This window comes from Miniopterus schreibersii, assembly GCF_964146895.1.
Source record: "Miniopterus schreibersii genome assembly, chromosome: 9".
NCBI classification, from domain to species: Eukaryota; Metazoa; Chordata; class Mammalia; order Chiroptera; family Miniopteridae; genus Miniopterus; species Miniopterus schreibersii.
Window position 1 is genome coordinate 22,553,268 of NC_138118.1, and position 15,078 is coordinate 22,568,345.

The 15,078-nt window shown below is 37.6% G+C and overlaps 1 protein-coding gene across 2 annotated transcripts in view; it reads right to left on the reverse strand.

The window, feature by feature from the left end:
- The window catches only part of CPED1 (cadherin like and PC-esterase domain containing 1), a 268,666-nt gene that overhangs the window by 36,041 nt on the left and 217,547 nt on the right, over positions 1-15,078 (reverse strand). Inside the window, exons 17-18 of one of the 2 annotated variants that reach the window (XM_081147893.1) lie at positions 8,478-8,595; positions 1,056-1,192 (exon numbers count right to left, since the gene is read on the reverse strand). The exons of the other annotated variant lie outside the window; for it this stretch is intronic. Coding sequence (XP_081004019.1) covers positions 1,056-1,192; positions 8,478-8,595 — 255 coding nt within the window. The remainder of the gene's footprint in view (positions 1-1,055; positions 1,193-8,477; positions 8,596-15,078) is intronic. 2 annotated transcript variants of the gene reach the window in all.

A 15,078-nucleotide genomic window follows, 5' to 3' on the forward strand; every position in this document is an offset into this window, starting at 1 on the left:
GAATCAATGCTCAGTTAATAATAATGTTTCTAAATGTTTTTCTTTCCTTCCTTTAAAATAAGCAATGAGAACTGCTGCTTTATCTTTAGAAATAGTCTCAGTCACAAAATAGGAGTGTTTACATTGCAGTCACCATGGAGAAGAGGTCCATCCTCTGCCCCCACCCCCCGTAATTCTTCTGAAATGGTTTGCTAGTAGAAAATATAAACTGAAAATATGAAAAACTGGCATACACCCATTCCAGTGTCCTTCTCTTTATGCATTAATAGAGCTTTTTTTTTTTTTTTTTCAATCAGTTTTGAACTCAATCTTGCCCATGTGTGAGAGTTTACAATTTTTTAAGGAAATGCTCATCTAATAAAAGTGCTTTGAAAATCTGGATAAGGCTTACTTACTTCATGGTAACCAAGCATCTCAGTCTATGTGCCCAGTTTGCACGTCCAAGAGCTCTGCTGGAATCTACCTATTCAGCCTAGCAAGAAGACACTGCATGTCCAAGAAATCAGCTTAGGAGCCGCACTAAAGGAAAAGCAGCCTAAGGAGGTCCATGCGAGACCTGCTCGGGAATGTGAAAGAAATCAGGAAGGTTAGTGTGGAGAGACAATGCCATGCGTTCGGTTAGCTCCAGCAGGAGTGAGTCTTACATGAAGGAACATTTCAATGCTTGTGCGAACTGCAGATGTCTGTTTGACTGCTGTGCCTTGTTAGAGCTGCAGTTGTCAAGGCCAGCTGCTCTGAACTGCCAACTGTCAGTGGACATGGCAAGCTCTTACCAATTTGTGCTGAGAAAACCAGCATGGAATTGGATCAGCACAGGATATGACTTTAATACCCTCCATCTGTCAAATAGACTTATTTGGACATAATTGAGTCTGAGCAAGAATTGTTAAGGCTCCTCTATGATAACATTTACACAAGTCAAAAGGCCAATTGCATTGTTAGTTGTGCTCTGCAGAGTGAGAGGGCAGGAATTGGTCTAGCAGATATGACTGTATGGTCTTAGGTGCTGCAGGTGGTGTAAATGAAAGGATTGCACCACTGGATCCAGAACCTACCTTCCTTCCTCCCAGGCACTGCTGCAGCTGAGGCTTAGTTAGGACACCGTGTTGGCAGTTGTGGGGCTGCCAAGTTATTTCTCTCCAGTCACAGGTTCTGTTGTCTGAACAACTAAGGCAAGGCACGATCCATTGGCCTGGAATAGACACCAAAACCCCTTTGGTTCAGTTTCTACTGATGAAATTACAGTGTGCAGTTAACCTTGGGATTCAACTGTGACACACTATCACAGAAGTTGCAACGAGAAGACCACTCTTGGGACACAAATCGAGTGGAGCAATGTGTGGCCTCTTTCCAACTGAACAGAATTGCACCACTTAATAATGTTCTGAAATAGCACAGTTCATGCTGAAATCAAGTATGAGTTCGTTCCACGAAACCGCATACTTATAAAAAGTTAAGTGATCAGGTACTACTCAATTAAAAAGTATATTTTAAAAACAATTTTAAAAAATAATTATATTTTTAAACTGTACATTAGGCCCTTAATAGGACCAAAGTAGGTGGGAACCACTAATATTGAGGTAGTTGATCACGAATATTTATTAGTTTAGCTCATGCTTAAGTTAGCAATCCAATAAGAAAATTACTTTACATTCTGATCATTTATTATTTTGAAGAGTAGTTCTTTAATTTAATTGATGTCCTTTGTGGTGTGAATCTTTTCACCTCTTTCTAGCTCTTTGTCTTTATTTCTTCAGCTGTTAGATGAGGCATGTAGTGTTCCCGAATGATTGGTGTGGGTTTAATGGGATAATGTATTTAATGTATCAAGCACAGTTACAATATCATTTTCACCCTTGTTAATAACAGACTTCAGGCACCAGGTAGCCCACAAGCTTTAGTCAATGTTTACAAAATAAATGAATATTCTCAGTGTATTTAAGGTCTTTTCTATTTTATTGATCAAGTAATATGCATCCGAAACACTTCAGATTTAGTGTGAATTAATACATTAATAATTTATTAGAAAAAAATAAGAAACGATTTTTGATTTTTCCCTGTTTATCTTTTCAGAAATGGAGTATGAACTACACATTAAATATGAAGTAGTCATTTATATCCTTTGTAGAGAACACCCTGATGTCTACAACAGTAATTTGCTCTACCTTGAAGGTCTTGCTTATGTTACTACTAAATGTTTCTCTTTAAAATATTGAGGAGCTAAATATTCCCAGCTACTTTTTTGAGTTTGAAAGGACAAATTGGAAAAACTTTACCCATTCTGGCTTTGATTTGTGGTTCTGCTAACAAAACTATCAGGTGTTACATTAATTTTAGTGGGAAGAATTTCTCCTTTCAGGGGATGAATATGGTGCCGTTTACATCTCATGACCATGGGAATGTCAGAATTGTGTATGTGAGAGTGTGTGTGAAAGGAGATCTAGCTTATAGCTTATTAGATGACCACAGAAACAGAAAAAGTGTAGATATATTAAGAGAGAGAAACTGGGAGAGATAAAAGAAAATATTACTCTCTAGGAGGATTTTAATTTAGTACATTATTGAAGTAGCTTCCCTAATAGATGTTAGATGCTATTGGTGTTAAAATATCACAACAATTAAAAAAATATTTAACATATTTATAGCACCTGCCAGATGCTAGGAATATTCTGAGCACTTTTAATAAATTAACTAATTTAAGCTTCTTAACTATAATGTTAAACCTCAAAAATTTATAATCAGGTTAAAGGTCTATAATTTACACATGTAGAGCAATATAGCATACTGATAAGTAATACATAATTAAGCAAAAATATCTGTGTGGCACTAAAAGAGCCTGGACTTTGGAGACACACACCTGGGCTCTGCCTCCAGCTAATTCTGTGGATCTCAACACTGCACATTAGGGTCACCTGGAAAGCTTTATAAAATCCTCATGCCCAGGCTGTTTGCTGGGCTGATGAAATCAGAGCTGTTGGGCTGGGAATGGGACTCACAGAGTATTTTTTAAATGCTCTTCAGGTAATTCCATATGCAGCCAAGGTTGAGAACCACTGTTTAATTGTACAGATTACTTAGTCTTTTCTCAGTAAGGAAAATATGTATAATACCTGCCATAGTGCCTGATACCTAGCAATTGATGAATATATTTTGCTCCCCACCCCTACCTGAAGTAAGCCATGGTAGTTCAGAATAAAGAAAGTGCCATGGGCAAGAGTTGTCTGGAAGGAATACATTAAATGAAATCAGGTCTATGAATAGGCAAGATTTGGGCATATGGAATAGGTGGTGCTTTAGGGACACTGAAGAGGTGGACCTGAGAGAAGTGGGACTGAAGAAGTGCCTGGCCTACAGAATAGACTGTGCATATTGGGGAGGAAAAGGCCTGCTGGGCGAAAGGTGTTTCCAGTTTCCACATGTAGAGTATAGCAGTACTACTAAAAGATAAAACAGAACATTTTAGGCGTGTGCCTATTTCGCCATCTGATTCTCTTTCATAATTTTTCTGTGTTTTTCATTCAAAATATAACTTGCTTTCTAAATCTAATTTTTCCCCTTCACCTCTTTGCTTGATCTCTTCTAATTCTATGTGATTTAGACACAGCCTTAAGTTTAACGTTTGTTGATTAATTTCTCAAGTGAACCTCCTTCTGGAGGAGACTTTACTTCATAGAGATTTGTGTTTTGTGGGCGTATAGAACCCTCTTGGATGGGGTTGAAATGGGCCTTGGATCTCTTCCTTCCCTTCCCCCTCTTTTAGAGATGAGCTAAACTGAGGACCACAGAGTTAAATGACAGAGTGAAATCATGCCATTAATGACAGGGCTGCACCAGAACTGAGGCCTAGGAGTCTCCAATTTGCTGACCCTTTTATCAGTTGGGCTAGGTCAGCACAAAGTCACCAGCTGAAAGTGAAATATGGCCTAACAGTCTCCCTGGTAGCACTTACAGGAAAACCCATAAACAGGATTTTTGTTGTTGTTGTTGTTGTTGTTTTTAATGAATTTATCTTTATTTTAAGTACCTGCATTTATTCAGTGGGCTCATGTGTTGACAGAGACCATGTTTAAAACCAAAAGATTGTTAATTTTCTTTCTAATAGGATGGAGGGATGTTGGGGACATAAAGGTATTTCTGCTAATGAGATTATATTTATATTTAGTAGTATTCTGAAGGGCTCAGCTTTCATCAGATTTTTGAGCATCTAAGAACACATGCATCCTCTCCCATAGACACTGCTCCTCCTACCCTCCATCCTTTGCTGACAGTTAATTTTGCACAAACTGAGGCCTCTTTGGCCACTTGCTGCTAATGTTGAAGAAACAAGTGGCCAAATACAAGCACAAAGATACAAATATGGGTACAATTAGTTTGAGGGGGGGGGAAGGACAGCTGATGAGTCTCTAAAAACTTGGCCCCAATGGTTCATACTACTATACATTTATCCAGTCATAACTCTGCATTTTTGTATTGGTTAACAATGCTTTTTATTAAGTTAGTAATACTGCTTAAAATATACATCTGCATAACATCTGCAGGACTGGAGTTCCTGACATCTTAAATGATACCAGCTCCTAACTAAAATTGTCAAAAAGAAGGACATAAATACTATGCTACGTATTTAAACATTGAATGAATCAAATATGTGACTTCTGAAATAAAATATGACATATGTTTTAGTGAAAAACATTCTGAGGTATAAAACTGCCTTTTGGGAGAAATGATTTGATTTATAATTATAGCTTTGTGTTCAATGCAAGTTAGATTTCAGTCACTTAAGTGAATTGGATTGGCGATATAATGAAAAAAAAATTAACATTGTGATTTAGGACCACGGCGAGATATAAAATTATATAGATGATAATACTAATTCCAGATTTTATAATGCTATAAAATAAAGCAGGTTTTACTTAAGAAGACAAATACAGCCATATTTTCAATATTAGAGACATTGAAGTGGAACTTGTCATATTTCCTTCCTAAAAATATGATCTGATTAAAGCTTTTGTTTACATATCATAAAATGAAATCTGAACTATTTTCCTAAAAGGTAATTTTCATTCAATAATCATTTTATAAATTTCTTCTTTCTCCAAATTAGAAGAATTATTTTTTCTTTGTGATGTAACAGATTTTATTCTCAGGTTGTGTCTTATACTTAAATCATTTTCTAAAGGTTAAAAATCAATTTAAGAATTACCAAATATATCCACTCAAATTGTATTAGCTAGTGATATAGAAAAGACATTTTGACCATCATTACATTGGCAAGGTGAAAAAATGGATCCAATTCTGCCAATGCCTGTAATGTGCTGTGAAAATCAGAATTTGGAAGCAATCAGTGGCCTAAAAAACTAATAAGATAAAGCTAGAGCTCCTAAATAAACTTCCTTCAAATGCTGTCTACCGTGGTAACTTTTTTCAACAGGAGGGAGTCCTACTACCAAGGAAGGAAATTAGCCCCAGCAGCGAAAAATCCATTCTTGTAAATGGCTGTCCCCAATCTTATTTACTTCGAATATTTAAGACCTCAAGGGTTGAGCAGTTATCCTTGGTTGACTGTGCCCTGGCTGCTCGCATTCTCCTGTGGAAGGGAGGAGGGCTTGGATCTGGTTTTAGTTCAGCAACCATTTTAAAATCATGTATTAAACACTGAAGGATAAATAAGGGACAATCTCTGCTCTGGAGAAACATGCAATCCAGGGCAGTCATCGGTAAAAATGTATTGCTGATGCACATTTGGCATATTAATACACACACACTGTAACAGATGTGCCTAGACTTCTATATGATATATTAAGTGCATTATAAAACAAAAATAAGAATGATTAGATAAAAAATAAATGTACAAATATTTTAATCTTTACTGGTTTCATCCTGTGCCATTGACTCATTCAGATGCATCATTACACTTTACAGACTACTGATTCGAGAAAGAGAAACGTGTAAATTAAGCACTTGAAACAATGAGATAAGTGCTATTGTAGACATGTGCCCAAGGTATTCTGGGAGCACAGGAGAGAAGCTAATCTGGGGGGGGGGTGTGAAGAAAGGCGTTCTGCAGAGGAAGATGGAGCATCAGGAGAACTAGGCCAAGATGGGAAGAATACTTGAAGGAGCAGAGAAGAGCATGAGCAGTAGCCTGGAGTCCTGCGGCAGCATTATCGGCATAAAATGAGGCTGAGAGGTTGGGAGGAGTGGGGAGAGATAGGAAGGGTCGGATTATGGAGGCCTGGAATTGTCAGACCAGGATGACGGGCTTGCTGGGGGAGCCAGTTTGGGGGTCTCTGTAAAGAAGCCTAGCTACTCAAGTTACCTGAAGGCTCCTGTTCTATGGCGGCCTCTCCTGTAAGGAACAGGCCCAGTCACAGCTTCATATCAGGGCCTGGCATAAGTTACTGCAAATTTAGTGGACAAGACTTCTTGAAGAATCTCAGTAATGTATCTTTGACTTTTTGTTGGAGAACTTTTGACTTGGTTCAGTAGGAGGAATGGAATTAAGTTGTTTTATGATTCTCATAAATTGTCATCTGATAAAAAAATACTAGACACATCAGTGTCTCCCTTTGTATACAAGAGTATATAACTGTATCTCATTTCACCAAGAGAATCATAAATTATACCACCTGACACACCATAATGGGTAAATCCTTCTCTATGCACTGACTGTAATTTATTATTTAGAACACATGTTCAAGAACATGTTTGTTACCTATGCGTGCCAAATTGTGATTCGTCCTGCCCATTTGTGAAACTCATATGCCATTTAAACTGTGGTGTGAAGTTCATGGCAAGGGTAGAAAAGCTCCTGAGTATTTTTTCAGACTTTTTAGAGGAAGGGAGACCTGGGGTCAGGAGGCCAGAGTGGTAACCAGGAATCTTAGGGAAGATGATCCCTGCACCTCTTATCTCCTTGAAGGCACTTTTAGTCTCGGCTTTGGCTTGACCTCACTGGTCTCCACTGAAAGAAGCATGCTGCGAAGGGGACACTGGGAATGCAGACAGTGGCACCAAAGTCTCTCATTCGTGGCCTGCTCTCTGCTTAGGCAGGATTGAACACTGATTTGTATTTGACATCATAATTTTCCTGCCTCCATTATGCTCAATATATGGGAGATATTATTGATCATTCCCAAAGACTTTTTTAAATTAAAGAAAATGATTTAAAATGAAATGTGTAACTGTCAGAATGGCTGTTATCAATAAATCAACAAACAACAAGTGCTGGCGAGGGTGTGGAGAAAAGGGAGCCCTCATGCACTGCTGGTGGGAATGCAGACTGGGGCAGCCACTGTGGAAACAGTATGGAGTTTCCTCAAAAGATTAAAAATGGAGCTGCCTTTTGACCCAGCAATTCCACTTCAGGAAATTTATCTGAAGAAACCTGAAACACTAATACAAAAGAATATATGTAACCCTATGTTCACTGCAGTGTTATATACAATAGTTAAGGTCTACAAACAGCCCAAGGGCCCATCAGTAGATGAGTGGATAAAACAGCTGTGGGACATTTACACCATGGAATACTACTCTGCTTTAAAAGGAAGAGAATTTTACCCTTTTTGACAGCTTGGATGGACCTCGAGAACATTATGCTAAGTGAAATATGCCAGTCAGAGAAAGACAAGTACCATATGATTTCACGCATATGTGGAATTTAATGAACAAACTGAACTACTGAGCAAAATAGAGACAGACTCATAGATAGAGAGCAGACAGACAGCTTGGGGTGGGGGAGTTGAGGAGGGAGGGAATTGAGAAAAAAAAAAAGAGAGAGAGAGAGAGAGAGAGAGAGAGAGAGAACTCATGGACATGGACAACAGTGAGGTAATTTCGGGGGTGGAGGGGGATGGATGGAGGCAGAAGAGGGCATAGAGGGGGTAAATGGTGATGAAAAAAATAAAATAAAATTTAAAAAATAAAATGAAACTTGTATTCTTTGCAGGTCTTTGATTCACAAGGTCGACAGATACTAATTTTGTGCCTACTCTGTAGAAAGTATAGTGGGAAGTGGATTGATACATTGTGAACAAATCAGACTCCTGCCCTTATTATGCAGCTAACAACCTGGGAACACTGACTTTAACCAATTAATTACATACGTAATCATTTAAATAATCCTGGAAACTGCTATGGAAGGAAAGCACAGGGTATTATGAGGACATACAATAAGGAAACAAATCAGAGGCTCAAGGAAGACTCTAGCACAAGTCATGTTTGAGCTGAGATCTGTAGATGAATGTGAATTAACTGGGCAAAGAACAGAGGGTGAAGAGTAAAGTATTTAATTAACCAAAATATTTCACATATTAAAACAATGCATTTACATTTTTTTTTTAATTTCATGTGCTGCAGTTCATACTAATGAAAAAGTAATTTACTACTCTGAGTTTTTTGTATAAGGATTTTTAAAATAAGCATATACTTATCTATATTAAAGTTTTTTAAAGAGATATGATATCCAATGCAATAGTCACCTTTTGTGTCCCCAGATGGACAAATTTTTAGTTTGGGCTGTGAAATGGCCTCAATATAGTCAGAAGAAATAGGCTGTAACCCACAGGTTTTCTCCGGGTGAATCAGCAAACCACAATCCTGCATTAAAATGATAGATATTAGTTGTTATTGTAATTAACCTGCCCCATAGTAGTAAAATCTAAAAAGTAAGTTTTTTTTGGTGCCAAATAACATTTATGGATAAAAAAGCAATTCTTGCCCAGCCGGGCGTGGCTCAGCGGTTGAGCGTGGACCTAGGATCCAGGTATCAGGGTTCGATTCCTGGTGAGGGCACATGCCCAGGTTGTGGGCTCGATCAGTGACTCTCTCATCATTGATGTTTCTATCTCTCTCTCTCTCCTTTCCTCTCTCTGAAATCAATAAAGATATATTAAAAAAAAAAGAAGCAATTCCTGTTTACTCTTCTTAGCATATTGACTTATCAGTACTGTAGTTGTCTGTGCTATAAGTAGCTTCTTGCATTAGATGATTAATATAAATTCTAATGACAATTTAATCTTTATTTTTGTGTTGCTTTGCCAATTTTAAAATAAATGGATGCAAGTTTTACTTTGAAAGGATACCTGTGCATTGACATATTAAAAATATAACATACTATAGTAGAGGACGATGCTCTCCAGGAAGAAGGCTAATTGAACAGATGAATTTTATTCCAACATTTATTAAGGACCTAACGTATGCCATAAGTGTAATTAAATACATATATTTTATTAAAAACATGTTCATATATTTATAAAAGTAGGTAACATCTCACTGCCATGAATATTACGGAGGCTTGATCTGTACTGAGCACTGCCTTCCACAGTCCGACAGGTGCAGGGGAGAACAGCAGTTTGTTGGCTCTGGGAAACCTCTCCCCTCATCTCTTCTCTGCTCTGGCAGGTTGGTTCACTCTCATTTTCTTTTAGCTTATTCTTTAAAGCTATTGACACCTGTACCTGTCCTATGTCCTTCCATCCTACCTCACCTGGTTCCACTGCCACCCTTCTCACCAGGTTCTCACAGTCTACCACAACTTGGGATAGGTAAAAAATACTCCAATTGCTGTTAGGAATGCTCTCCTTAATTCTGCATGAAGAGTATCTTTTGGTATTTTAGGTCTCGGCAAGGCCTTCTTGAGATTCTAGTGCAATTATATATTTCTGTATTTGTCTATGTCAGCACCGTTTGTTTCCTTCATACTGTTCACCACTAGGTAATTAGGTTTGCTACATGAGTCTTTTCCACTAGATTGAATACTTCATGAGAACAAATAGTTATTTCACTCATAAATACACCCGGTACCTACCATACAGTAGGAAAAAAATAAATATTTATTGAATGCATGAAAGGTGAGACTTGTCTCCCTTTTTATGTAATAAATTCTCAATAATGGAGGGAAATAATTGGTTTGATCTCTTCTTTGATCTGTAATTGTTTCTCTAATAAGCAATTAAAAAGTATCTTTATTGATTTCAGAGAGAGGGAGGGAGAGGGAGAGAGATAGAAACATCAATGATGAAGAGTCATTGACCGGCTGCCTCCTGCACTCCCCCGGCAGGGGATCAAGCTCACAACCCCGGCATGTGCCTTGACTGGGAATCAAACCTCAATCTCCTGGATTCTAGGTTGATGCTCAACCGCTAAGCCATGCCTGGTTGGGCTGAACAATTTTTAGTCACCTTCCCTCACACTCTCAAACATCCTGATCCCCAGCTCAGGTTCCCAGAACTCATATGAAATCATCCAGAATGTTAAGGGACTAAAGGCATGGGGTGGTATATAGACTTCTTGAAATGTTGAAAATATATAAACATATTTTCATTTTTAATTCATGACTGAAACGAGTTTAGGATACTTATTAAAGATTAGGAATGTGACTTATATTCAAATGTTCATTATAATAAAGCAATTAAAATAGCACTAAGTTTATAATGTGAGGAGCTTTATCATCTGTGAAAGAGATGTGTGTGTGTGACATCTATCTATATATTTATTTTTGATGAAGACTAACCTTTATTAAGGCTAGAAAAAATGTCATTATGCATGTATCAGATTAAAAATATGTTTATATAAAATGTTATGGAGGGCACTGAGAAATAATTACCATTATATACTGCTGATGGGAGTGCAAATTGGTTCAGCTACTTTGGCACACAGTTTATACTAAAATAAAAAATTCAGAGACTCCATAGCCCTGAAATCAGGCTTTAGAGTCTACTCCAGCGAAACTCTCATGAAATGCATAAAGAACATTTATGAGGATAGATCTAAATGAACTAATGTGGAGAGACTTCCAAGACACATAATTAAGAAAAACCTGAAGAACATGTTTTGTTACAGAACAATACATACCATATGAAACACACCATGAGATGTCACGAAATCACCTAAATTCATCTATTTCAGACTGAGTTGTTTGTTTTCAATTATTACTTACATATGTTATTCATTATATATAATCATAAATATGCAAATAATGTTGAAATATTTTTAAAAGTCTGGATTTATTGAACCTGTGCCTGAAAATTATTTTTTAGGGTCTGTGTGGTGTGTATGTTTATGATCACACCCTAATATTCATCTGGAGGACATTAGAAAGAGAGTCCAGACCACAGCTGCCCAAGTCCTAACCTATGCTGTTGAAAGCCTACATGTAATTGGCAAATAGCAATCAATGAGAAAGGTGTGTCCTTGCATGCGCTGACCACTTGCTCTGTGGGAACCAAACTCAATCACTGATGACTGGGTAGGTTAGAGTTATCTCCTTTCTGAGGTGAGGACATCTGAACTGAAGGGAGCAAATAATGGAGAGGTGAGAATTCCAAGAATGAATTGCCTGCCAGAGGCTGTGAGGTGGGAAAAAGATTTATCTGACATCTTAAGTAAAAACAAACAAAAAAGTCATTAAAGAAAAAACTGATATGCTGACAATCTATATTTTAATAATCACGTCAAGTAATCTTCTTGAGATGACACCTCTAAGTTCACCCATGAGAAACACATATCTGAGAGGAAGAATGATTCATTCATAATGTGGCCCTAAGTATTGTGGACATCTTTAAAATGGAAAGGTATTAATTTAATATCTACAATGTGTAAGGTGCTATGCTGAAAAGGCAAGGCCCTGACCTCAATAGATGCAGTCTAGCTCTTCACCAGAAGTGGCAATAGGGCATAATAATATCTTAAAATATTCAATGCTTATACCAGAATCCCACATATGAGCCCATGATAATAGAATAAACAATGCAGAACACAGAAGAGCATAGTGTAAGTAGGAGCCAGATTGAGGGACCACTCCTCTTACTTTTAAAAATCGTGGCCTTGTCTCTGTGTGACTCCCTATTTCAGCCTCAGTTTGAAGTTCCCACTGGGTGCCTGTTGTGCAACAGTTGGTAGATCAGCCCTGTTGGTTCTAACTAAACAGCCAGAATTCCAGTAAATTCCAAGATAAGACAAAAATCAAAGCAATGTTGCAAAGGATAGAGCAGAGAATGAGAGAAGGACAGATTTTGAAGTAAATAAAATTTAAAGTCACACCCTCTTTATAAAACTAGACCACCAACTTACACCATATACAAGAATAAACTCAAAATGGATAAAATACTTAAATGTGTCATAAAACCATACGCATCAAAATCTCAGAAATCTCTCATAGCAATATGTTTGCCAAAACATCTCCTAGGGCAAGAGAAACAAAGGAGAAAATAAACAAATGGATGAAATAAACAAATTTTATTTCATCAAAATAAAAAGCTTCTGCACAGCAACACAAACCATCAACAAAATGAAAATGGAGCCCACTGTATGGGAGAACATATTTGTGAATGACACATCTGATAAAGGATTAATATCTAGAATATATAAAAAACTTATACAACTCAACAAAAGGAAGACAAACAATCCAATTAAAAAATGGGCAACGGACCTAAATCGATACTTCTCCAATGAGGTATCACCTCACACCTGCCAGAATGGCTTCCATCAACAAATCAACAAATGACAAGTGTTGGTGGGCATGCTGAGAAAAGGGAACCCTGGTACACTGCTGGTGGGAATGCAGACTGGTGCAGCCACTATGGAAAACAGTATGGAGATTCCTCAAAAAATTAAAAATGGAGCTGCCATTTGGCCCAGTGATCCCACTTCCTGGAATATATCCTAAGAATCTTGAAACATTAATCAGAAAGAATATACGTACCCCTATGTTCATAGCAGTGCAATTTACAACAGCTAAGATCTGAAAACAGTTCAAGTGCCCATCAGCAGATGAGTGGATAAAAAAGCTGTGGTACATTTACACCATGGAATACTATGCAGCTGTAAAAAAGATGGACTGCTTACTCTTTGAGGCAGCATGGAGGGACCTGGAGAGTATTATGTTAAGCAAAATAAGCCAGTCAGAGAAAGACAAGCATCACAAATTTCAGTTATATGTGGAATATACTGAACAAAATAAACTGACTAAAAAAAAGATCCAGAGACATGAAAGCATGGAACAGACAGATGAATCTCACAGGGAAGGTGGGGTGGGGAGGGAGGAAGAGATTAACCAAAGAATTGATATGCTTAACCCATGGACACAGACAATAATGTGGTAAAGGTCTGGGGGTGAGGCTAAAAAGTAGACATCTGTAATACTTTCAACAATAAAGGTAAATTAAAAAAAATAAAGTCTCACCCTCTTTTCTGTAGTTTAGGCCAAAGAATATTCTATTGTATTCTGTGCTTTCTTTTGAATTTCTCCTGAGCTCTTAATCTTTGATTGCAGCTCCGATATCTTACTCTTTTATGTTTGGGAAAGTTAGAACAGCCTGGTGGAGTGGATATTAATCATTTTCTAGGTGCAGCCAAACAATGTTACACTTAACATTGAATGAAACAAAATGTATAGCCCAATACCCAATACAGACTCAGGTCCAGGGACTGGCTGACAGAGTTGAAGGAACTGGGAGAAGACAAGGTTGTATCAGTATAGTTGGGTAGTCTTTGTGCACATTTTATGGGGTAAGAGAATAGTAGCATACTTTGGGAAGACACCACGGTAAGAGTCGCACTCATGAATTTTAGTTCTAGCTGTGACATGAACTGTCTGTGTGATACTGAGTAAGTCACCTGATCTAATTTTCTCAATATAAAAGTGTGAAAGGTCAGGAGGGGAGAGGGAAAAGTTGCATTAAATGACCTCAAGTACTGCAGCAGACAGTACTACTCAGTACTTAGGCGCCTACACAATATCCATTCTGCTTTCTTTCTAACAAATACCTTTGCTTTGTTGTAGGTAGCAATGTATCTGGCATTAAAAAACAACAACCAATCAAAACTCTATTTCCCAGTCTCCTTTGTAGCTGGACATGGCCCTGTGACAAATTATAGCCAAAGAAAAGTAAGTGGATATAGGCTATAGGTTTCTAGAAAAGCTTTGCTTCCCTCATGTAAGTTTTGCTTCCCTCATACCACTTTTTCTTTGTTACTCTGTTTTTTCTTATGGCTTGGAATGCAGATGTGAGTCTAAGGAAGGAGTAGCCATGTTGTAACCATGAGGCAACCATGAGCAGAAAGATATAAAGATTTTGGGCTGCCCACTTTGGAAGAAAAACAAAACTCCCACTTGGTCAAACAACTATGGAAGTGTGAGATGCAGCTAAACTCTCTTTCTCTAAGAATCTTAGGAAACCTTTTCTTTTCAAGGCCATATGAATCTTTTTCAGTATTCCTTTAGATCTTAAAAGTGATTACCTCCACTAATAAAAAACTTAATCTTGAAAGGAAAAACTCATTAGCATCTCTCATTTCCTTCTTCACTGGTGTGATTAGTAATTTGGTCAACTTCAGCCATATTCAAGAAAATAAGTGACAGCTTTTCTGGTCTAAAGTATCATCTCTCAGTTCCTCTGAGTCTAGATACATGAAAAAGGTAATATTTAGTAGCATTGGTTAAAATGGTATTAACCCCAGAAAGCTCCACATTTAGAATGCATCATTTTGCTGGAGACTTCACAAATTCCTGAGTGGACTGTCAGAGCTCTTAGTAGAATGCAATAATATAATTAACAGGGATTTTCCTGTTCAAATGTGTGCAGAATATATATGTGTAGTATATAATTTGAAAAATTTACTTAACCCCTGTCAAGGTGCATACAAGAATCAACCAGTGAATGTATCAATAAGTGGAACAACAAGCTGATATTTCTCTCCCACTTCCCCTCTTTCTCTCAAATCAATAATAATATATATATATATACACACACACACACACACACACACACACACACACACACACACACATTCATTCCTCATGGCACACAGCTTCTCCCAGAAGGATCTTTTTCTTCCCTGTCCCCTGGGTTGCTGCTATTTCCAATGTCAGGAGAGACCTCTTAACCTTAACAACCCTGGCACAATTGCATCCCCCCCAAAAAAGACAGAGTCCCCTTCTAGATCAAGACCATTAATTTTCTTCAAGAAATGAGGTTTCTGAGACTCTAACTTCACTGTAATGTTCCAAAGGAATAAATTATTATCTGTTTTCACATTGTCTCTGAATGTAACAACGGTTTTCTCTGTATTATAGTCACC